General features: G+C 36.0%; 1 protein-coding gene across 3 annotated transcripts in view; it reads left to right on the forward strand.

The window, feature by feature from the left end:
• Positions 1-25,036, forward strand: part of PIK3C3 (phosphatidylinositol 3-kinase catalytic subunit type 3) — a 131,155-nt gene extending 106,119 nt beyond the window's left edge. Inside the window, exons 23-25 of one of the 3 annotated variants that reach the window (XM_019751746.3) lie at positions 6,129-6,219; positions 17,066-17,191; positions 24,249-25,036. In XM_019751746.3, the coding sequence (XP_019607305.2) occupies positions 6,129-6,219; positions 17,066-17,191; positions 24,249-24,263 (232 nt within the window). In that variant the 3' untranslated portion in view covers positions 24,264-25,036. Of the gene's footprint in view, positions 1-5,107; positions 5,366-6,128; positions 6,220-8,425; positions 8,517-17,065; positions 17,192-24,248 lie in introns of those variants that run through there. The other 2 variants (XM_088797972.1, XM_088797973.1) reach the window with 2 other exon arrangements.
• Positions 25,037-25,780: the final 744 nt, after the last annotated feature.

A 25,780-nucleotide genomic window follows, 5' to 3' on the forward strand; every position in this document is an offset into this window, starting at 1 on the left:
GAGACACATATGCTCTTCCAGGTGAAAATACAAGCCACAGACAGTGAGTTGCCTATATATGGGGGCTCTATTTTGTCTCTAACCTCATTTACTCATATAGAGTGGTTAGAATATAGACACTCAGTGTGTGTTCATTGAATGAGATACTTCTGTATTTGTATGAGAACCCCCAGAATTTCTGCTTCATATCCAGGGTGAAGCTATGTGTCTAGCAAATGTTGATGCTGTTGGTTGTAGGAAAATGGCTGTCCTACATTAATCAGGTTTAATCTGTGCATTGACTTAATAAGCCTTCATTGGTAACTCATTCTTTATCACATGCCACAAACTCTTAACATGCATTTTACAAACGACCACCTTCTTTATCCTTTGGATGGCACAGTGGCTCAGTTTCACTTTCCAGAAATGCTAAAGGAATAATGAGAAGATCAGTGTTCTTTTGATTCGCCTGGTGATGCAGAAGCAACTTCAGAGGATTGAGAGTTCTACTTTAATATCTGGGATTTTTTAATTTAAAATAGTCAAAGTCTACAGAAAACTAGATGGAACCATGGCGATCTCAGTGAGCAGGCAGACAGGATGATATGATATGATAACTAGAGAAATGTCAAAGATGCTCTATCTTATTGAAAGCAGAAAGAAAGCACTGCGCTTTATAAACTGTCATTGATAATGGATTAGTAGCAATTCTGTGGCATGGGAAAACAGAGACAGTTTATTAATGTGGAGCCAAAGTTGACTTTTCTTCACTGTTGAGAAAAATCGCAAAGAGATTAAATAATTTTATGTTAAGTCTTCATAAGAATTGTTTTATTTTTTTTTAAGTTCAGTGTGCTTCAATTGTGGTTATCTGGACCCTACTATTATGTTTAACATTTTTTTTAAATGTTGTATTTTAGAATAGTTAGTAAAAATTTCCTTTAGGACTTAGGAATTAACCTGATAGACAAAAGTTTGTTTGCCTAGTCACCAAACAGCAGTGAATATATTGATCGCACTGTCTTTCATCATTAATGTCATTGTTTTCCCTCCTCAATGTAGTACAATTATTAAATAAAGCTTTTTTTTTTAATAGGAGTCCAGTTTGGTATTTGTTGCATGCAAACTGGAGAGGTTGTATTGGAAATAGACCTGTGAATCACTGTAAGAATCTCAATTGTAGTTAAATGCATTTCTGTTTTTAGTATGTTGAAGGTTTCTACGGGAAAATGTAGACCATCTTTACATGCAGTGGGTAGCATGGTGGTTGGTGTACATGGCTAAGAGAAAGAATACATTTTTCTTGAACTCTATACTCAATCCAACCCTTTTTAAAAAATCTAAATTATATGACATCCATCCTTACATCTTTCTCTAGATTTGATTTTGCACACTTTTCCCACTCTATCATTATTTTTTTAAACATAACATTATATATATTTTGATAATGGTTTTAAAGAATATTAGTAACCTTTAAATACATTTTTCTGGGTAGGATATTGAATGACTAATACATACTATATGTTTTGGGTCACTTGTTCTGTCTTAAATGGAAAATGCAGGTTAATGGCAACAGATATAAAAAGATTAATACAGTTAAGGTAGTGAAAATTATCCATAAAGTAACTGGATGTTTAAGCTTCTAGATTGTTCTATTTTATATTTCTTTATATTCTGTTTCCCTTTGCTATAATAATAGAAAGATGAGTGGTTAGATTTAAACCAGCGTATAATGCAGAACAAATTAATATTTGCCTTTTGAAAAAGAAACACATTATGCATAAAGGCAGACATTTTAACATGGATCCTGCCTGCCCATTAGAATCACCTGGGGAACATTGGGAGGGAGGGGCCATTCTGGGCCCCATCAGGCTTAATCCATCGGGGACTGGGGCTAGGTGCTGATATTTTCAAGAAGTTCCTCTGGTAAATCATAATGGGCAGCCATTTGAGAACCTCTGAAATGCATCTTTCAAAATTGAGCCTTGTATTCCCCTCCCTGTGTAGATTCCTGAGATTCTGCTATGGCAAAATTGGGAGAAAATGTATATAATCAACAAAGCAGAGTATGAATAATTGAGGATTCATGGAAAAAGCACCTTTTTTTTTAATCACATAATACGTAGCAGCTGGCTGTACTCTGCTGACACCTTGGTCTTTGCAGCCTTCTCAGGCAGATCCTTTACTTCCATATCCTACATACCACAACGCTTAGAGAGAGGCTTCGAGGCCCTTCTTGCTCCCTGTTGCCACATCCAAACTGTTTCTTCTCTTGCCATTTATTTATTTTTTTCTTAAAGAAGGAAAGCATAGACATACACGCACCATGAGATCACACCTTCAGATATTACTGTCCACATCTGCCTATCTCCCAGTCACTCTCATTCACTGAGAACTCTCATTGTCTTCTTCACAACTGATACTGACTTCAGCATCCACATGGATGGTCCAGCCATGCCCTGCCCTCTCAGGGCCTTGTCCTCCTCGTTTAGAGCCAACACTGGCCACTCCCTCTCATCAGTATTAGTAAATTTAGCCCTCCACAAATCTCGATCCCAAGCTTTCCACTCTGACCAACACCTATCCTTTGCAGCTCTTTCTGAATGTGTTCTCATTTCTACAAGTCTTAAACCTCGTTGATACTTCCATTTATAATCTACTTCATATCCTCACTTTCCTCCTTTCCCCATTGAATTTTATGGCCCTACACTCTTACTGCCCCTTCCTCTAAACTCTTTCAAGCATTTTTAATCCAGTCCTATAACCTCACCTGCTGAAACTCCAACTCTTCATCAGAACTGTCTGCCTTCCTATTTCATGTGTGCGGTGCAACGGGTATGTATTACTGAAGAAAATCCAATCGTCATGATATTCTCGCCATTGGTTTTAAATCAATCGTTCTCAACTGGCAGCTATTTTACCACCATCCCCCCACCCACACCCACCCCCAAAAGCACATTTTGCACTGTCTAGAGACAGTTTTGGTTGTCACAGCTGGGTGAGTGCCACTGGTACCTAGTGGAGAGGCCAGGGGTATTGCTAAATACAGTACTGCTGCCCTATTTCTTCACTTTCCTTCACAGCACATGTACTTTAAAAAGTTCCGTTCTCACTGTCTCCACTTACTTGCTTCCTTTTCTTCCTCAGCCTTCTCTAGTAAGGCTTCCAGTCCTGCTCTGCTGTAGAAACTAATTTTATCAAGATAAACAGTTACCTCTCCCACATTCAGTGGCCACTTTTTCTTCTAGCAGCTTTGGCATAGTTGATCACGTCTTTGTTTCTAAAAACCTTTCTTACGTGTGGGGGAGCCCACTCTCCTGTTTTCTTTTTGCCTTACTGGCCACTCCTGGTTCTTTGGTGATTTCTTTCATCTTCTGCCTGACCTCTACATATTGAACTGCCTAGAAATCCCATTACCAATGTAAAGAGTTTAATTTTGGATCTTTTTCCCCTTAATCTCTGTCCTCAAGCATTTTCATCTAGTCTTGTAACTTTAAATAGGATCTAAATGCTAATGACGTTGAAAACCATTAGCCCTGATACCTCCTCTGAGATTTATCTGCCTACTTACTTGGCATCTTTGCTAAGAACCTAGTAAGCATCTGAAACTGACTATGTCTTAAATGGAATTCTTGATTCTATGCCACAAGTCCTGTTCTTCCTTCATCCACTCTTTATTATTTGTTAAATAACCATCATTTCCTATTGTTATACTTAGGCTAAATCCTTGGTGACATTTAGTCCCTCTATGCTATCTCCTCTACTGAAACCATCAGCAAGTGCCATCCACTCCATCTCCAAAATAAAGCCTGATAACCTCAATATTATTTCTTTTCTATGTGGACATCTGTGAAGTAGTTCCCCTACCTCCCTTCTTAGTCTCCACAAGATGGCTGGTGTGAGCTTTCAAAAATGCATATCTGAGTGTGTCACTCCACTCAGTTGCTTCTCAGCACACTTAAAGTCATACCTCCTTAAGATGACTCCTCTCCCCACTCCATCAGTCTTTGACCATTTCCCTGTTTCCTCTATTTTTTAAAAATCTTTTACCAGTCAACTAGATACTAAATTATCAGTTTATTTTGTGAGTGCCCAGCCTCCTCTAGAATGTAAGCTTCATGAATGTGGGGACCTTGTTTGTTCAGTTCACCGCTATATCCTTAGTGCCTAGAGCAGTGTATAGAGTGAGTACTCAGTAAATATTTGTTGATTGAATGAATAAAATTAATATGAGTAGAAGTGGAATAACATCTGTGATACACTTTTTATCAGTTCCCACAAGAAAGTCAGTGACTCAAAGCTGGGTGAAAGCTGTTTAACTACAGCTAACCCCAATATAACACGGTTGGTAGGTCCCTAAAAAAAAAAAAAAAAGCCGTGTTATGTGAATCCGGGTTGTATGAAACAAAGAACTAGTACAAAAAAGGGGGTTAGGTTCCAAAAATTAAAAAAAACCATACTATTATATTTTTATAATTGAGAAAAGTATCTTTACTAAAGCAATGTTCACCAAAAGTATAACATGTTAATACATGTTAATATGTACTAAATAATGTTTTCTTAGTCATCACTACTGAGCTTTTATTACATTCCGTGTTGTTCGGGGATTTTCCTAATTTCAAATGAAATATCTTTTGCTCTTAAAAGCTCTTACTAGGTTCCATGTTGTTCGGGGATTTCCCTAATTTCGAATGAGATATTTTTTGCTCTTAAAAGCTCTATTACGTTTCATGTTATTTGGGGATTTCTCTAATTCTCAAATCATGTTAGAGTGAAACCGTGTTCTAGGATGCCATGTTGTACGAGGGTTTTCCCAAATTCTTGAACTGTGTTAGAGTGAAACCGTATTATAGAAGTGCCATGTTGCATGGGGGTTACCTGTATTTAACTTTTTTTTTAAAAAGAAGTGAGTTAGGGCCTAACTTGATTAGAAGATTACATCAAGGTAGCAGTTTTCATTATAGTACCTCTGATTTTCGTGGGCAATGTGAAATCCAAAAATGATGATAAAATAGTCATTTGAGGTTCATATGGATACTCATATTTGTCTACAACTTCCATTATCATTACAGTTCAAGTATTAGATAATTTTTATGTAACAGGTTGTGCTTTTTTATATTGTGGATAGGTATATGGCTGGAATAAAGACTCCTGACCTCGGAAATCCTGACCTCCCTCCCCAAGAGAAGACAATGCAAGGCGCTTGTGTTGACACTTATTACCGAGACAAGCTAAAAGCCTTCATTGCCTGACACCAAAGCTTTATTTACTCACAGCTGTCCCCAAAGTCACATCTGAATCTCCTTTTATTACTGTCGTGCTAAGGGACCACTGAGAGCATAACTGCCCAAGGAGAGAGTATTCTGGAGCTGGAGGAGGATTGTGCCCAGTGCACACCTGTGTACACCTTTCCCCATGAGGCCCTGCCTCTGAAAACGAGCATTTGAAATAGTGACATTCTTTCTCCTTGTTTGGAGGAAGATGAAAAGTCTGAGGACTGGCGAGGATAAACCTTTAGTTCATGGAGGGGTCAGCTTAATCCAAAAATTATACTATTTAAATATCCTGCCCATTTTTAACAGTAGACTACTAGCTCTTTTCTGCTTTACTTAGGATTGCTTCTATGCAAACCAGTCGCTGTAGTTCCTAGAGTGGGGATTAGCATCCCTGGAGGATACTCATGAATGATGAGTGGGATGACAGCATTTCTCCTGCTCATGTACCCATGACACACTGAAGTGGCCTTCGAGTGGCGAGTCTTGTCATCAGTTTGCAAAGACAAATCTTCATTGTTTAGTAAAATGCTAATTCTGTAGGAAGTGATTCTCCTTAGACCCCTTCAAAAAGAACATACTTACTAGAAACTGAGATGAATGTCATTCTTAGGTGGTTACTCCAAAAGTTTGTTCCACAGTGTGGCACCTAGAAAAGGCATTCTATCAGGAGCCCAGAATAAGATATTTTTTCAGGACTTGATTTTCATTGAGACAGCTGCTGAATAGTCCCACACTCTATTCTCCATAGGAGTAATAGTAATTATTATAAAGATCTAGCTACCAGTATTTGTAGGAGTGTTCTTATTACAAGGAAGAATTGCAGAATTCTAACACATTGCTATTTTGTTTTTTTTCTGTCCCATTGTCTTCTAGGTATTCTAATCTGATTTTGAACTTGTTTTCCTTGATGGTGGATGCAAACATTCCCGACATTGCTCTTGAACCAGATAAAACTGTGAAAAAGGTAATTTTTATACATCCTTAGAATCGCAGTCTACTTTATATATACAAGAGATGTTAGTGTTTTAACAACCAATTCCCCCCTTGTTATCCTGTCCCTAGAGTGAAAACATAAGGCAGAGACCTCATGTGTAATTTTTTTTCACATTCCTCTCAAGACCTCTGCAGCCAGTGCTGTCCCTTTCTCGATTCATACCCACAGTCACACGAATAGGCCACTATATCTAGAGAGAGAGCTTTCTACCACAGTCCTTCTTGCTCTTCGTCCTGAAAAGTTAAGCCCTTCTTTCCTATTCCTAGTAGGATACCTGATTCCTGGCACTCCCAGGCTAAGCGTACTAAGGATCAGAGACAAAATATTGTGATAGCATGTAGGAGAAAGCACCATTCTTTATCCTTCTGATCTATACCCAAAGTTATAGAAGTTTCTTACTGTGTCAGTAGAGTAGAGACCTGCTTTTTAACTCAGCCTGCAAAGAGATGAACAAAGGAAAGCTGTCATGTAGATGAATAGTTATTCAAAACTATCTTACCTTGAGTTCCAGTAAGAGGTGGGAGCAAAGGGTAACAGATTTGAAGGTTTTTGTTCAAATTAATTTCTGACTCTCTGATTCATTGGGGTTGAGGGAGAGGCTGTGTATCAAGCACTTTATTTACCCAAAGGTAACATAAGATGATCTTAAATACCAATATGATTATTAACACTGAACTTCAAAGAAAGACAGTATAGCTTTTTAACTTGTGAAAGTATAAAATAACTAAAGGGCAGTAGCAGTGTCTGATGGAATTTCTCTTGTGGTTGAAAATAATTGGCCCGAAAAGCCCTAAGTTCTGACATAACTGACCGAGCATTGGAAAGATATCCTTATGGATGGAGCATTGTTTCAGTCCACTCAGGCTGCTATACAAAGTGCCAGAGACTGGGTGGTTTATAAACAACAGAAATTTATTTCTCACAATTCTGGAGGCTGGAAATCCAAGATGAGGGTGCCAGTATGGTCAGGTGAGGGTCCTTTTCAGGCCACAAACTGCTTGTATCCCTACATGGTGTAAGGAACTAGGGAGCTCTGTGGTGTCTTTTTTATAAGACCACTAATCCCATTCATGAAGGGTTTACCCTTTTGACCTAAGTACCTTCCAAAAGCTATACTTCCTAATACATCGCATTAGGCATTCATAGTTTAGCGTGGATTTGGGGGAGGCACAGATATTGAGACCATTGCAAATATGAATGAGGCTAATCTCTTTTACCTAATTTTTAAGTCTTTGGCAAGCAATTCGAGGAATTTTAATTTAAATAATTCATTGTTTTGCCATTTAATAAAGTCATGCTCTTATTAGGATTTCATTTATTATTTTATCAAGTAATCACTTTTTCAGCAACCACCTCTCCCCCCATCCCACATAGGAAATAGGCTACTTATCACACTAGTTTTGGACATGCCTTACTTTTGTTATTTTATGTATTTTTTTATTGACTAAACTTTATTCATCAAGAAATATAGTTAGTTGATAAAAATTTCCTTAGCTATAATTGATGGCTGCCCCATATTTCAAATGTTGCTTTTTTTTTTTTTTTTTTTTTCATTGCTGTATTCAGGGTGTGTTCTGCTGTTTATTTTAAACCCATTTATCTCTGTCATATGTTCATTTTTCCCTGACTTCACTCATTTTCAAAAGCTATTTATGAAAGTTCTAACAGTGTTTGTCAAACTGAATCTTCCAGTTTCTTCTGCCAGTTAGGTCATGTTCTTGTTCTTATTAGATCTTTTTGTTCCATTTTGGATTCTCTTTTTGAAAAATCATTATTTTATTAGGGACAATGCCCTTTTTTTTACCAGTATTTTTGTGGAACTATTTTTCACATATGAAATCACTTTATGAAGGATAAAAAGCATGTACATTAGTCATTTTTTCTTTAGACTAATACTCCCTACCTGTTTATTCTAGCTTCAATTAAGTGCACCGTGACAAAAAGGTTTTTCACCGTATTTTCCCCCAAAAGGGTATTTCAGAAAAGGTTTGTTTTCTGCTGTTTTATCAAGAATATGAAGTAATCAATTGCAACATAAATTTGACAAAGTCATTGTAATATTGGAAAGTTATGCTGGAATAGGCTAAAATTTGCTTCATATTGGCTGGCTTTGTAATGAAGTAGAAGTAGATTTTTATACTTTGATGAAATAATGATTGCTGATGTTACTTTGTAGTGTTACGACTTGGAAAATTTTTACATTGGCCTCATGAATGGAAGCCAGCTAAAAACAGAGTAGCGCTTTTGAGATTGAAGGCTTCAGGAAGGTACAGATTATTCAAATTATTTGAGTAATCATAACAATGTGCAAAAATATTTTCCTGTCTCTATAACTTATTTTAGTATATATCAAATTTGTTTAATTTTATTTGGAATCTGATTACTTATATATGGAATATATATTTTTGTTATTCTGATTTGCCTATATCTTAGAAAATGCAATTGCCCCAAAATGTGAGATAGGGTCACAGTTTAAAATGTACTCTTTGATCACAAATATCAGTGAGTAACGGTTAGTGGCTCAGTGCCGCTTGTTGCTTGGTGCTTTGAGAAGCTTGTTCAGAAGTTGTTTTAATTCTTTAATAATTTAGAGCACTATTATCCCAGTAGTCTAATAAAAATAACACATGTTGATAAAAGCAAAGTGTTATAGTGCTAATAGAACTGGGTGGATTAATTTCCAACAATGAGCAAACTGATTATACCAGTTTTTTTCTTAATAATTTTTATATGAAATATTTAAGTCATGAAAAATACAAATGCTCATATAACAAACATCCATTAATTACAACCCATATTTAACAAATATTAACATTTTGCCCTATTAAACCTTCTTTTATTAATGAACAAAAATACAGTTAGTGTTGAATTGTACTCACCTGCATTCCTCTATCCCAAAGGTAATTTTTTCCCCCACAGCTTGAGTATATTCTTTCCATGAATATTCTTTATACTTCATTCATTCACGCAACAGAATTTATTGAGCTGTATGCTACGTGCCAAGCACTGTCGCAGTGTTTGAGTTGTAGTGATAATAAAACAAAATGTCCTGTCCTCATGAAACTTACCTTCTAGTAAGGGAAATAGACAGGAAACAAGAGTAAGTAGGTAAAATACAGAGGGTGCCAAAAAAATGTGTACACATTTTAAGAAAGGAAAAAACTGTATTAAAATTCTAATATTCAATATATACCGGTAGCAAAAGAGGAGTACAAGTCATGTGTATACATTTTTTTGGCAACCCCAGTATATGGTATATTAGTAGTGATCATTGTTACAGAGAAAAACAATAAGAGAGAAGAAATGAAATATTGGGTTGGTAGTGGTGTTGGAAATTTTAGATTTGGTAGCCAGCAAAAGGCCTCACTGACAAGGTGTGTGTCAGCTCTTTTGAATAAATTGAAGGGAGCTATTTTATAAACCTGTAGTATATGAGACTTCTTAGTCAGATTCTGTAGAATGTACTAGTGAATGAAGAAAAGCTAAAATATCTGGGATAAAAAACATATATTCCCCAGCAAATGATTAACTTTGCTACTAGGAAGGGTTTGTTGAAAGAAGACAGTTACCTATGCCTTCAAGGAGTTTAAAACTTTTCTGAACTTTTTGATATATACGAATCTCTATTTAGAAAAAAATGGTTAGGGAAAGGAGAACTAGTTTAATGGATAAACGTGACCACTTAACAATGCTTTTTCAGTTGTGTATTCCTTTAAATCAGGGGTGTCCAAACTGTGGCCTGTGGGCCAACTGTGGCTCACCATCCATTTTTTTATTGGCCCGCAGCAAATTCCAAAAATATGTTTAGTTTACTTAAATAAACCAGGTGAGGCAATACGTACTTCATCTCGAGTTAGTGGCCCAGCTGTTTGTGTATTTTACCGCGTATGGCCCTTGGTGAAAAACATTGAAAAAAGTTTGGACACCCCTGCTTTAAATCAATAATAAAAAAGAAACCTTTTAAACTGGTAACAAGTTTGTTCAAAGTAGTTTCATGAGATAATACTCTTTTGTGTTGAAAGATTAATTGGTTGTGTTGTTCTTTAAACTGATTTTTTTTTTTTTTTTTGCTAAGCTTTAAAAGAAAGGAATTATATATTACAGGCAGCTAAAAATTACCTGAAGATCTATTTCAAATGACCTGTAAAATTAAATTACCTTTGGTACTTGGAAGATTAATAAATGTGCAATCCATAATATCCACTCTCATGAAATTTTGGCAATGTAAATTTTTTTCTTTAATAATATTCGTGTGTCTTATTAGACACAATTCTTTACAGCATTGATTCTGTTTCAGCAATAGTTGAATGGGGGTTCAGTTTTCATCATTTTTCTTTTTAATTACTCTTTACATTAAATTCTTTTTTTTTTTTCAAGTAAGGAATTTTTTTTTTATTCTAATACAGCTGAAGTAATGAAATGAACACAGCAAGAAAGTAATATTTAGATTAAAAGTCTTCCTTTCACCTTTATGACTAAATATTGTTCCTTTGTTGTAATTACTTTTGTGATTAAATTATTAGGAAATGAATACAAGGCAAAACATTTTTCTAATTCTAATACTTTGAATAAGAAAAATTTTAAGGGGAATGTCTGCTTTTTATTTTAATGAAAGTTACTATTATTTCAGAGATGCTACACTAAATTATTTTAAGCAAAAGCCTTCTTCTGTGTTAGTGAATGTTAAATTAGTCTCGAAATAGTGTGTTTTGAGCTTTCAAAGACAAAGCGTAAAGATTAAGTATAAATGAAATCACTGTGCTCCTTATGAAAACAACATAATTTATCTACAAATGTGTTGCTGTGTTTTGTTTGGGTAATGGCTCTATACACCTGTAAATGTGGGTGGGTGCAAACACAGTGTTCATCAAAATGCTGTTCAAGACAAAATTTAATAGTACTAATTGACGTGTGAGGGGTCGGGTATGTGGATGTGTTTGTGGGTGTGCATGCACATAGAACTTGCAATTTAAAAGTTGTGCAATTCCAGTGTGGTTCAAGAACTTTAGGCTAAATCTATGGGTTTTATTTTGTTCAAATTCACCTTTAGTAAATTGTCCTTTAGAAATAAAAGGAGGTCTCATGTTTTGCTTGGCAGCCCCTTCGATGTGCAAAGCATATGAAGACTAAGAGACCCTTGCTTAGCTGTTAGCTCCCCTAACCTCTCACAAGTTTGGTGTGACCACTGAGTAGAGTCACAGATCACAGGCTGGATGAGGTTACTTATGCTTCTACATACTTCAATAATTCCTCATTATGGTTCCCAAAAGAATCTTCTGGCATAGGGAGTTATGTCCCATTGCCAGAAGTGTGAAATATAAAAAGGAAAGTATCTGTCATCCAATATTTATCAGAAGAGCAGATATAATAGCCAGGATCGTGTTTCTTTAGGTTGTCTGTCTTTTGCATCAATATGTTAAATCCTCAAGGACAGATTAGAAAAAATATATAGTTTTAAGTTAGTCTTCAAATATAGGAAAACATATTGCTCATTATTTGTATTTGATAATCATTAAATGTTTCATTTAACTTGTAAGTGTAAGGGTACTGAAATTTCAGTAGAAAAATATGCTATTGAATCTCCAGTTTTGTTTTGTTTTTTAAGTATCCAAATTGAGGTCCATGAAGTTAAAAGAAAAAAATGATATGACAGATCTCCATTTTGAAAACAGAGAAACCAGATTCTGTCCTTTGTAGCAGATAGGAATACTTGATTGGACATCAGCAACTGGTAATTCACTGAAATACAAAGAACTCAGTAAAGTTTAGGAACACTACTCTGATTGCCTAAGGTTGGCAACGCAACTGTGTCTATTATAGTGGATATCTCCGGTGAGAAATGCCCATGCTTTTTTTTTAAAACGCTATGCTGCCAAGGACGTATATTTAGTAAATCTTCTTTCAGAAGATTGTAGTGTCGGACTACGATAAAAAATGTTCTCTCTACTTAAAAGGTACTAAGTGTAAAAATGGTATCTGAAAATGAGATTTAGATATATCAGAGACTTTCTATTACTTGCTAGGAAGGGCTAATTGAGTAGCAAGTGTGTTTTATTAATTACAACCTTTCTTGAATCATTTCACTTGAATGATAGTCTGTAGAGCATGCAGATTTTGCCAATTACAGCATCTTGTGAGAAATGGTTTTTTTGTTAATGTTTCACATTAACTCTTACATCATTATTTTATTATTAGTGGAAAATTGAAGTGAGCAGGTAGATAACTTAGTTGACAATAGCCTAATAATTCAAGGGAATAAATAATTACCTCCCCAGCACAATTTGAGAGGTTACACTGCCCTTTAGTGTTGGACTAGGAAAGTTAAGCTGCCTTTTGGTAAATAAATAAAAATAGCAGTATTTATAGGCTAGATACAATACAAAATTTCCAGATTAAAACCTCTCCCATAGTCCAATACAAAAATGATGCAACTACATGTAAAATCGGTCCTTTTTGTTATTGGCAAAGAGGATATTGAGACTGTCTTTAGAATATTATAACTTCAAGATTTGAAATCATGCTTATAATACTCCATAAAATTATTTTCAGTTTTTTTTAATATTACCAGTATTTTATGCTTTTGAAGATAAGACATCCAAACATAAAGTGATAATGTTAAGTTTGAATTTTTGGTCTAGATTGTTTTCTCTGTATTGAGAATTACAATAAGAATGAATATCAAAAGTAAAAGAGAAAACTGAGTAGATTCTGGTAGCTTTAAAAAGATAGGTCTTTAAAGATAACGGTTCATTTCTAATTGTAAGTCAAATTTCAATAAAGATTATATAAAATGTATGAAATGTATTTTACTTTCACTTTATAAATGAGGGCTTTAAAAGGACAGAGTGATAATCACTAATTTTTATCATCTAGGAATTAGAAATTAGAAACCAAGAAGGAAGTGATCTGATCTCTAATATCATTACATGTTTAAAAATAGGAGACTGGTTTTAAAACAAGAACTGAAAAATTGAAACTATTTTATTTTGCCTCATTTAGTTCCGACTGCCTAAGGCTAGGGTCTATACGAGGTGTGATCAACCAGTATGGTGAATATTTAAGTAAAAACAATTATTACAGTAAAAGACACATTGCCATTAATCCTCACTTTGAACGCACTTATCCCATCAGTCTTGCCACTTTCTGAAGCAGTTCTGGAAGTCCTTTTTCATGAGTGTCTTTAGATGCGTTGTCGTGGCTGCCTCGAGTCCTGAATCGATTCAAAACGTTTACCTTTCATGGTCATTTTGACTTTGTGGAAGAGCCAGAATTCACACGGTGCCAGATCCAGTGAATAAGGTGGATGAGGACACACTGTAATGTTTTTATTTGACAGAAATTGTCATATACAAGAAGCGATGTGTGACACGGAGCGTTGTCATCATGGAGGATGGTTCACAACACGCTTTAAAACACTCAGCTGTAGCTCACACCCAACTGACTACACTGAACAAGTTAAAACTTGTCACACACTCTTACTAAGGTTCGACGGAGTGTGTCCCGTATTGAAGATCCCTGCCTTTCTGTTGGATGGCACTTGGCAGCAGCATTCACTGTATTTTTTTTATCACATACCTCATATTAAACACCTTCCAAAGCTTTTAACAGTAACAGGGAATCTTTCATCATGGCACATACAGCAAGTGATGTTTTGGTCGGTTGCTGTTCAACTTCCAGTTGATTTCAAGCTTAATAAGAACCAACTGGTATGTGGCTAATATAAAAGCCTGTAAAATTTATAATCAGTTTGAAATGTAGTATACAACGAAGAAAATCATTAGTCCCACCATAGTCTATAACATTTCTAAAGTGTTTAAACTTGAAGATGAATACAGGCACACCACAGAGTAAGGATGTATAAATGCTGACAGGAAGATGGGAGGAAGGTGTTACCAGGATCTTTATATGTTTGGCAACTGTGACAAAGAAAAAGGTAAATTTATATGAGTAACTCGGAAAAGCAAGACTGAAATGAAGGAATATGTGTTCACTGGCACTTTAGATAATTTGAAGAGCTGGTAATGATAGTGGTAAAATGGGCTCCTCAAAATGTAGATAGTGGCCACTGATGGAATTTTATCAGTGGCTGAGTGACTGTCTTGCAGAGAAGCTGTTGTGTTTCTTGTGAATGGTTGGTGGTTGAGATGGTTCAAATATGGTACAAGGTTGCTAGGGGATGTTAGAGTGAAAGTGGTGGTTGTATTTACAAGAAGGAGAAATTGACACTATGAATATTAATTTGTTTCCCTCGATCTTCTGGTGTATCCCCAGTTTTCTGAGCATTGGAGTACCCTATTTCAAAGACAAAGACACTGATCCAGATAGCTATTTTTTAATATAGTCCAAAAAAAAGAAAATGTCATTTGGAAGCACTGAGGAGTAACCATGAACAAGCATAACCAAAAAAGGGTATTTACCCTTGAAAGACAAACTGTGGAGGCTGAGATTTGCAAGTTTGTAACCTTTTACTTGAAGACAATCTCCAGATTGTTTTGGGTTCAGCCTTACTAATGAGGGGCAAAAGGATAGCCCAGAAGTTAGGTCACAGTTCTGGAAAGATGAAAGTTACAGAGGTAGTGAACCCCGCCCCCCCCCCCCCCATCTGCATCTAAAATGGTCCCAAATCCTGACTGACTGTGAAACTATACAGACTCACTGGTCCCAGGGAAGCAGGGAGCAGTGGCCAGAAGCTTAAAGAACTGAGCAGAGTTTTATGCTGTTGACTACCAATGAGAGGACAGAGTTTGGATTTGATTTCCGCCAAGTTGACTGCCTGCTTGAATGAATCTTCACAGGAATACAACAAGATTCAGAATCTCTATAACATTAAAACTATCTAATAAAATATAACTAGATATAGGAAGAAACAGAAAAATGTGACCCACAGTCAATGAAAAGCACTCAGTAGAAACTCACCCTGAGATGACCTAGATGTCACAGTTACTAGAAAAGGACTTTAAATAAGCTATTGTAAATCTTTGCAAGGGCGTAAGGAAAAATAAATGCATAATGACTGCACAGATAAGACTCTCAACAGAGAAATAAAAACTAGGAATTAAAAAACAAAACGAAAATTCTAGAGCTGAAAGTATAATAGCTAAAATGAAATATTCATTGGAAAGCTTTAAAAGCAGATTGGATATGGCATTAGGAGGAGTCAGTGAACTTAAAGATGAATCAATAAAAATTATATAATCTGAAGAACAGAGAATGTAGCCTGAAGAAAATGATGAGAACCTTAAGGACCTAGGGCACAAGAACAAAGTCAGTATATGTGAAATCAAGTCAACCATTTATACGCAGTTAACCTTTGTTATAAAAGAAAATTTTTTTCATATTTGATAAATCACATTTTCTTTGTATGTCAAATATATATATCTTCTGTTTGTAATTCAAGCACTTATAAAAGAATGCAAGTTTTGATAAATTGGGCTAAAGTTTTATTTTGATTTCTCCTACCTTGTAGTTTTTTGATGTCTTTAAAACTAGTTCCAAAATTGTCAAGACATAATCACTCTAATTAGAAGTAAAGGGGAATAAAGGATTAAATTCAAGGAACATGTTTGTCATTAACGGGGATCCAGAAATGGGAGAGCTAGTTCATTGAAGATATATCCTTAGATCTTACTCTACCGAATTTTGTTTCACTTTATATGTCTACCTCTCCTTGACTCACTTATCCTGAGCCTGCAGAACTGTCAGATCACCTGATAACTTCAATCCAGTAAAGGGGTACGGACGCTGAGCTAGAGCCATCGGTTATGTCTGTCCTTTCTTCCTAGTTTTCTAGTAGTTTTACTTTACAGAGAAGTACTAAGTGTGGACTACTTTTTATCCACTTGGAAATCCCATTTTTTTCTTCACCTGTCTTTCAGACGTAGATGTGGGTCATTATAGGCAGAGAAAGGAGTAGAGTATAATGGTTATGTGCAGTGCTGTGACATTGTCTGGAAGCGTGAACCTGTTATCATCAGTTAAGGGTCTCCCCGGGTTGGCTTCATAAGTCTCTGTACCTCAGTTTCTGCGTCTTATAGATGGAGATACTGTCTACCTCAGAGCCATCTGAGAGTCAAGTGAAATCCTGCATGTATTATACGTTGCACAAAGTAGTCATTCAGTAACACTGACTTTTATATTTTAGGAAACCATTCTCACTTACATCTCTACTAATTTTTCTAGTACTTAATTGAGAATCGACTAACTTTAAATATGAACCTAAAGAAAAATCCCTTTGTCTTTGGAAATTATAGACCAATGGAAGTCATTCTTTGAAGCACAGGGAACGAGTATAGGCAAGGAGACATTTTAGAAGGTGTAGTTCAGTTTACTTTGCCAACGACAGACACAGTTCCTGTTCTTGTATAGGCAGTGAGGGGAGGGAGAATATTAATGTAATCTCACCTTGCTATACATTTCACAGTGAATAAGGGAAAACGTAAAGGCGATTGTTAATAAAAATCACAATTTATAACTTATATGGTAGTTCTAGATTTGATATGCAAAAAAAGAAGCACACTTCTGAGTTAAAAGGACAGGGTTATGTGTTTATTTTTTTAATCTACTTGTTGAACTTGCAGGGCCTAACAGAATCATGTTTTCTTTTTCTTAAAAAATGTTTGCAGTCAACTAGGATAGGGTAATAGGCAGAAACAAACTTCACAAATGAACAGCGTTCCAAACTCTTTATAAGTTATAAGTCATTTATTGGGAATAGAAATAGCTATAATCTATTGTAATGCCTACATCAGTTTAATTCTGTCTCCAAAATATATCCATTCTTCTTTATTCAAAAGACTAACAGACTGTGCCCTTGTAGGTTCAGGATAAATTCCGACTAGACCTGTCCGATGAAGAGGCGGTGCATTACATGCAGAGTCTGATTGATGAAAGTGTCCATGCTCTGTTTGCTGCTGTGGTGGAACAGATTCACAAGTTCGCCCAGGTCAGTGCCTTTATCGCAGCTTCTCCACGTTCCCCAGAATCCTCGCAGAGCTACACTTTTCTCCTGCCAACTGGTATCTTTTCTGGTTTTTTTAAACATCTCACCAGCCAGCTGATCTGAATATGTTCCATGCATGATTAAGTCTAAAACATCCCACTTGAATTTTCTTAGTGGGATATGAAATTTTGTAGTAAATTGGGAGCGCGCGTCAACACAGGTGTATCCATTCTTTGTAGTCAGTGGTGATTATAAAGCCTTCTTGAGAGTGACTTGGGGTGTAGCAGAGGCTTTGGTAAGTGAAACTTCAACACTTGTTGGGTTTTAGGGAATGGTGACGTGCTGGGAAAGGAGTTTGGAAGCTGAGAAAAGCAGTGCGTACCACATACTGAGAAGGTCTATCCGTAAACTGACTGTTAGCAGAATCTTCCATACAAATTATTTAAAACCTATTTTAATTATGAATTTCGTAATGAGGATGATTATAAAAAAGGTTAGCAAACAGGAAAATTAGGCCTCATTCCTCTCCCATACCTTCCCACGCCTGTCATGAATGCCTTCCTGACTTTACACATTCAGTTAATAATGCTTTTACTAGTTACCCAAACTCAAAGCCTGTCTGCTTGGACTTCTCCCTCAGCCAGTATCCACTATGTCATCAAGCCTTGTCAGTTTCTTTAACCATTTCTTTAATGATCCTTTCCTGTCATTTTCTGACTACTAACATTTTAATTTATAGACAGTCCCCGGTTTATGAGCGTTTGACGTAAGATTTTTCAACTTTTTGATGGTGTGAAAGTCACACACATTCAATAGAAACCGTACTTTGAATTTTGCTCTTTCCCTGGGCTAACAGTATTCTCACCATGTGGCGGTCTAGCTCGAGCTGCAGCTCCACTGCGTGGCAGCTGGCTTCCCCAATGCATTGGATGGGAGGGGGAAAGCAGAAGCAGCAGTTCTCTTAAAACAAGTCACAAGGGCAGGCCAGATTCACAGGAGGAAGAAACAGATTCTACCTCTTGATGGGAAGCGAGGGATGCAGAGAGAAGAGGACTTAAGTGTGTCACCTTTGAAGACTTAACTGCCACTCACCTAATACCGTGTTTTCCCGAAAATAAGATCTCGCCGGACAATCAACTCTACTGCATCTTTTGGAGCAAAAATTAATATAAGACCCGGTCTTTATAATATACTATAATACTGTACAATATAATACAATACAATACAATACAACACAATATACTGGGTGTTATATTAATTTTTGCTCCAAAAGACGTATTCGCGCTGATTGTCCGGCTAGGTCTTATTTTCGGGGATACACAGTAAGATATAGAAATCCTGGATAATTTATTATTTAAAATTACTTTGGCCGCAGTTGCAGATTTTTTTGGACTAGGATATATTCTTGATACGAAAGTAATGTAGAAAAACAAGTCAATAACATCATGAATGTAAAAGTTCAGAGCAAATACCTGGGTCATTCCAGCAACTTCAGGACAGCACCACCATCATCCCAGACTGGTCAAAGTGCAGGCTTAGTGCAGCATGGATATTTACGCAGGTACATGTTATAGATCATATCTCAGCTATCTAGTTTATCATGACAGATACAGTATTTGGGATAATACCTGGGACAGTAGCTTCATTTTATTTGAACTTGGTACTTCATATAGTGCTTCCCCATTTCTTAGTATCATGTAATTCTAGCTATACCCACCGCAGTGAGTTTTAGCATTATCATCTTTTATGGATGAGGAGACTGAGGTCGTTTCCTAGCTTATCGAGCAGATCTTCTTCACCAGAATCCCATATTCACTATCCTAAGAAATTAACTTGAAAATGCTCATGTTATTGTTTAGGTTTTCCTTAAGTATGTCACTTGTGCCCATAAATTGTGCTCCTGAAAACAATATCAAAATAAGAATTAGGATGTTAAATTTCATTGGAACTTGCTAGGCATTGAAGGGCACAGGAGATGCTAAAGAAAGTATTTCCCATAAGTCTAGTCAAATTATAAAATTACAGAAGCATACCTGGTTCTTAAGTAACCTCTAAAGTTGATTTTTTTCCTGAAACTCACATTTCTACATATATTTACTTAGTATTGATACTAATACATCACATGCACACTCAGCTTCTGATAACCAACATCTTTTATTTTGCCACTCCTAGCATTTATTATAAGGATGCCTATTGGTAATTGATTTATGCTCATTTTAGTGCATTCCTAATAATCACTATGGATTGTAGAACCTAGTTTTTTAAAAAAATGGAGGTTGACTGATCAAAATGTTAACAAAAGTTATAGTGTGTCAGCGTAAAAGAACTGATATTCTAAAAGAAGACAAAATCTGTCAGATCCAACTATTATGTTAAAATGCTAATTTTTAAAAATTTTCCTCCATCATGTCATTTCCTAGGAAGTATAGAGATTAAACACTGCAATAGTTGTTGCTTAGCAACACTTACCTATTAGTGGTACAAATTTTCCATTGAAAAACACTTTAATTTGGGACTCTGTCTTTGAAATTACATCAGCGGAACTCTTCTCCCTGCTGAAGTGATCTTTAAAGGGGTTTCTAGTCTTACCTGTACAAAAAGGTAAAGATCACTTAGTTTGGGTCACCAACTGGTCTAAAACTAGAACTTTCAGTGGTAATCTCTCACAGTGCAGCCCATTTCTTTCCTTTTTCTTCTTTTTTTCTAACCTGCCTGCTTCTCTCTTCACTGATTGATGTTAGAAGTGTGGAGAATGGGGTGTGGTTTCCATTAATCTTAATACTTATTAAATCAAATTAACTGAATCTTGGTAGAGTAACTGATGTTAAAGATGTATTTTTTGCAGATTGAGTGTAAAACAATAAGAACGGATTGGGTTCAGAAAGTGAACCTGAGTTCCAGCTCAAGGAACTAACTAACATCATTTCTGTCCGTTTGGCGAGAATCCCTCCTTATCCCCTTATGGTGTTCAAAGGGGGAAAGCACAGGTCCAGGCAGGGGGGCATGTGAATGTATAGTCACATCTTATGTGCCTTTAACTGAAGAAAATTTAACTATATGTACTTGGGGGCAGGGGGTGGGAGATGGATTAAAAAAAAAAAAAAAAACAATGAAAGAAGGAAAATGGTGTGGTTATATTCTGCCTGACTTTTCCCCTGAAGAGCATATGTCCTCTAATAAATGTGTCGCTCTCTCAGGAGTGTTTCTGATCCCAAGTGCCTCCCATGACATGATATCTTACCATGTTAAGTGTGACTCCAGTATTGCAGACTCATGTTGTTTTGTGCAACATGGCCTCTCAAGTGCAAGCCTTCTGCCCCATCGGCTCCTCAAACAAAGAAACGGGTTTTTTCTGTTGTTTTGTTTTGTTTTGTTTTTGCATCAGTACTGTGCTACTACTACTGAAGGAAAAACATCCTGTTGTGGATTTTTTAAGAGATGTCTGTCTCTAACGTGTTGCTTTCTGAAGGGCTTTTCTTGGGTAATTTTGTTTATTTATATTCCTGTTTTACCTTTATGTGCTGACCTAAACCCAGTGTAAATGTTTCCACTGTAACTGCACTATTCTCTCATCTACTCCGAGAAGGCGTCGATGCAAACGATGCCCTGAGGAGAAAAGAATGGAGCATCATTTCCAAGCTTATATTATATGGACCTTATTTTACCATTAGGAATAAAGAACAGCAGTGTAAACTGTTTCGTTGAATAAAACACAAAGTATTGAATTCTATGGCCAAATAGAAATTCTTCTCTAAATCAAATGTGGTTTTTTTTGTTTTGTTTTTAATTTAGTAAATGATTTTCTGAGGAATCAGATGATTCCCAGACCAGTGGCTTAAATAACGTAATACCAGTGTATCACACAAACCTATTCTGTATCATTTTGTGTCCCAGATCTATTCCTAATTTATTCCAAGTATCCTGGGAGGACTATGAACAAAAACACAGAAACAACAGTAATAGCAATAATAACAGCCTCTTGAGCACGTAAATGCTCCAGGAATTATGTAAAGTGCTTTCTCTGCATCATCTCCTTTAATCCTTACACCTGCGAAGTAGGTGTATCACCACAGCTGTTTTACAGATGAGAAAACTGGGGCTTAGATAGATTAAATAACTTGCCCAAGGCCTCAAGGTTAATAGGTGACAAAATCCAGATTCAGACCCAAACCCTGAGTTGTAGAAATAGACAATAGTTTCTAAACAGTGTTTTTCTCAGTGTACATTTAAGCTTTATTAGATAGGAATACATTTTGTCGTGACTAGCTAGTTGTTGAAAATACGTTTGTAAATTTCAAAATTTCAAAAAATGACCTTTAATCTTTTCTCTCCTAAGTCACCCATCTGACTACCAAAATAAAAAAATCAGCTGTGCAAACAGCCAATAGTATGATACCAAGAGGAGACAGTGGGAACAGTTAATCCGAGATAAATAGGGGATAACATGTATTGTGCACATTGGCCAAAAGCCAGTCTTGAATTTTGTTGACGTACATGTGCCCTTGTTTCATTGTAGCCAGCACTACTACACAACTCCTCATCAAAACCCGTAATGTATGAAAACATAATATGGGCACTTGCTACATTACAAATGTCTTAAGGTCTTAAGATCAGTTAATTATTGTAATAGCAACAGTCAGCAGAATGCCCCATAATTTTCAGCTAAAATGTGCTGCAGTTTATTTTTCATTCATATAAGTTTAATTTTATTAACTTCTCTAAGGAACGTTTTCAAACGCTTGAATGTAATCCATGGTAAGATTTCCCTGTTTACTTCGATACCTTTTTTATACAGTTAGTTGTTATTCTGTTGTTTTCCTGCTCCTGTGTGTGTTACATCAAACCCCTTTATATAAATTCTTCCAATGTCCAGGGTGGTGACTAATTGAGACTGGCTCTGCTACAGTTATGACTTTTTTTTTTTCAATAGACACAGACATTTTGAAGTATTTAGGAAATGTATCAGAGACCGTCTGTTTACTAACAGCATTTTTCTCACACATACAAAGGTACATACACACATTTGCAGTTTTTAATTGTTTCAGGATATTTAGAATTCCTAACATGTCAGTGAGGACCCTTCACAGTTTGACTGTAGCCTGAATTTTCTTTTCCATTTTTAAAAATATTTATATTGGGGAACGGAACAGTGTATTTTTCCAGGACCCATCAGCTCCATGTCAAGTCGTTTTTTCAATCTAGTTGTGGAGGGCGCAGCTCACTCACTGGCCCATGAGGGAATCGAACCGTCCGTCTTGGTGTTATGAGCACTGCGCTCTAACCACTGAGCAAACCAGCCGCCCTGAACTTGCATTTTTAATTTTTATCTTCCACCAGCCTTGAAAAAGAACCTTTTTTTTTTGTAGCTCTAATGAGCTACCCCCATGACAGTTCCTCCTCACCACTCAGTACACCGCTGTTCTTTGCCTACAGTGCGTTCCCCACTCATTTGCCCAACTGTGTGTGTGTGTGTGTTTTACTATTTCTATATATAAACATTTCATCTTAAGTAACCTGGGGTCTCTCACAGAACCTACACAGTTCCTGGCACGTAGTAGGCATCGATTAAATGTATGTGTTGTGCCAAAGACCGTTTGAAAAGTTTACTTTTACTTTCTCTGATATTGCCTTTAAGAAAGCATTGAAACAGCTTCTTAATTGTAAATGACATTCCTTTTATTAGCATTAAAGTAAATCTTGCCATATTCTTTCTAGAATTGCCACTTTAAAATCAGTCAGCATCGTTCACATTTCTACACATATGCACACATGTGCACACACACAAACAGATTTGCTAGTGAGGGTTTTTTCATCATGAAACAGTTTTGTTACACGTAAATGGCATTCTCAATCCCTCCCAGACAAAGCCAGTATGTATGTTATTGAACAGGAGGGTATATGCCATGTGCATTCACTCAGTGTATATTTACCCAAACAAAATGATGAGAGTTGTCTTGACTGAGAGACTGACAGCAGCCAGTAAATGTTAAAGACAACCATTAACTATTGCTGATTATTTTTGCACTAAATAGTCCTCAGAAGTAATAGGTAGCCTTCCTTCAATTTCAGTGAATGCTAAATTCCAGAGAAAATAATAGAGGGCAATGTCACAGATAACTTCTTTATAAGCCTTGTATGAGATAATGTAAGGGTGCCTAGCACAAAATAGGTGCTGAAAATGTTGATTTATGTCATTTCCACTTGATATTTTAATAATGAACGCTGTTAACGTGTTGGCCCCAAGACAACCCTTGCCTGGGCCTGTCTTACTCTTTCAGGACTATTGCATTTGATTTTGTTTGAGACCATTTCTGGAATGAAGTGGTTGTGGAATAATGTGGTTTGTGGAATGAAGTAGTTGTTTAAGTGCTCTTTGGAATAAACTACGAGTTTTCACAGTCTCTCTAAAAATATTGCACTGATAAAAAATTTTTTTAAAAAAATGGGGTGGTGCGGCCAGTTAGCTGAGTTGGTTAGAGCCCGGTGCTCTTAACAACAAGATTGCCAGTTTGATCCCCACGTGGGCCACTGTGAGCTGCACTCTCCACAACTAGATTGAAACAACGACTTGACTTGGAGTTGATGGGTCCTGGAAAAACACACTTAAAAAAAAAAAAGTTGCACCAAGATCTGTGTGCATGTCTCAAAATATTGTCTGTCATTGCAGAATTCATTGGGGTTTTTGCCTTCTTAGTGCTAGATGTGCTACCATGCAATAATAATGAGTCATCTTGAGCTTACAATTAGCAAACATTCCTTTCCTACAATATTTTCTCATACAAACTGATGTTTAAGCCAAGTCTCAGGAATTTTGCACATTTTGGTCAATTGAAATCTTCTTCATGGCATTTAGTAATTATTTCACTTTTTTCTTTTAATGGGTGTCTTTTTTTTTTTTTTTAAAGGCCTGGAACTAGCTAATTTTTTTCTATTAAAGAATTGTGTGTTTGTCTCTTTCTAAGCATTGTTTTAAAACTATAGATTATTGTTTATCTCTCTTTGTGAACAGTGAAGCTAATTATTTTCTATTTGTTTCTTTATTTATTGTTCATTTTTGTAGTACTGGAGAAAATGAAACTGGGTTTGACCTATCAAGATGCTTGGCTTGTAAGAAAACTACTTTAGATGCCATCTGTGTAGAATGAAGACTTTAGAGAAACAAGCAAGAAAGAGAACATTTTAATCTCCAAGATACCGTACACCCTAATTGTTACATGGTGCCTGAATTAAGTTTCTGTGGATGTCATTGCTTAAATATGGTCTTGAAGAGTTTGTTTTGAAATATTGTATATATTTATTTTCAAATGTACAGATTGCTAATAAACTTAAGAAATGAGAAGCTTATTCCAGGATCATGTACATGAGAGTTCTGGAGGAATTTTATGTTGAAATAGTAAAACACTGTAGTCTTTGAGTTTGAAACATTCTGTTTTCCCTCATCTCTTCACATCTGGAAAGCAGTTAATTATATGAATTTGGATTAATTGTCTCAGTTTGGAAGGCCTCTTTCTACCCCCGCCCCCCCCCCCCCAGTATTTGTTTTGCCTAATTTACAATACTTAAAAGATTTACATGGTATATAGCTCATTCTTTCACAGTTCAAGAATTGTATATATTTCAAATAAAACATTCATTTTCTCTTACAAATATTGTTTTGTTTTGAAAACTATAGTTCACAGTTCTCTTAAGTTGTAAATACATAAAGCAGGCCATGAAAATGCAGCCATATTTGGATAACTGGCCAAATGGAAATACAAGAACAGCTTTTAGGATTGAGCCTGAGATATTTTTACATATACATGTTAAGCATAGATTGTCTTTCTGAAATAAAATTTTTTTGATGCAAAAGTAGTTTTCAAATTCCTTTAGACCTGTTAATGTAATGTATCCTCTCTGATTTAAGCAAGGTTATGTTTTTGTCTTTTAAGACTAGAATTCCTACTAACCCATCTAGCTTTTTTGCCTCATGCAACATTGGGAAAAGGAATGCACACAAATGAGGAAAGCAACACAATACTAATCCTTCCAAATTAGTATGTTGCATAGTCATGTGAATTTGGTTTGTAAGAAAAAGAATATCTCGTTCTTTTGGTGCTGAATACATATTAATTGTCAAATGTCAGAAAATATTAAAAAGGTTAACTTAAGGCAGTTTCAGAGACTACCATTAATTGTGATATTTGTCACCAAATTCTTGTGTGTGAGTGTATCTCTTTAGAGTGGAGTTACCAGCTAGAAAGGAAGCATACAAGCAGGAGACATCCTAGAGACATATGGAATGTGATTTGTATAAAACACGTAATGCAAATTAGAAAAATGGTAAAGATGAAATCACCTTTGCAGATTTTCCTGAGAGAGTTTATGCCCAAACTAATGGGCAAGCTCCATCCTCTATCTTGCTTTTTCTTTGCTTCACATATTTACATCATTTTTTGTTCCCTAGAAACTTTTAGTCTATTCTCTTTCTTTCAGTCCTATTTCTATTGGCATGTCTTCCAAAAAGTTTTCTGAAAACAACCCTGTTGAAAGGGACCTCTCCAACCTTCTGAACTATAATTATAGCTTTTTAATTGGAATTTAGTAAAGTGGGAC

The sequence above is a fragment of the Rhinolophus sinicus genome, chromosome 4, assembly GCF_057876585.1.
Source record: "Rhinolophus sinicus isolate RSI-liver-muscle chromosome 4, RSI-T2T, whole genome shotgun sequence".
In the NCBI taxonomy this organism is placed as follows: Eukaryota; Metazoa; Chordata; class Mammalia; order Chiroptera; family Rhinolophidae; genus Rhinolophus; species Rhinolophus sinicus.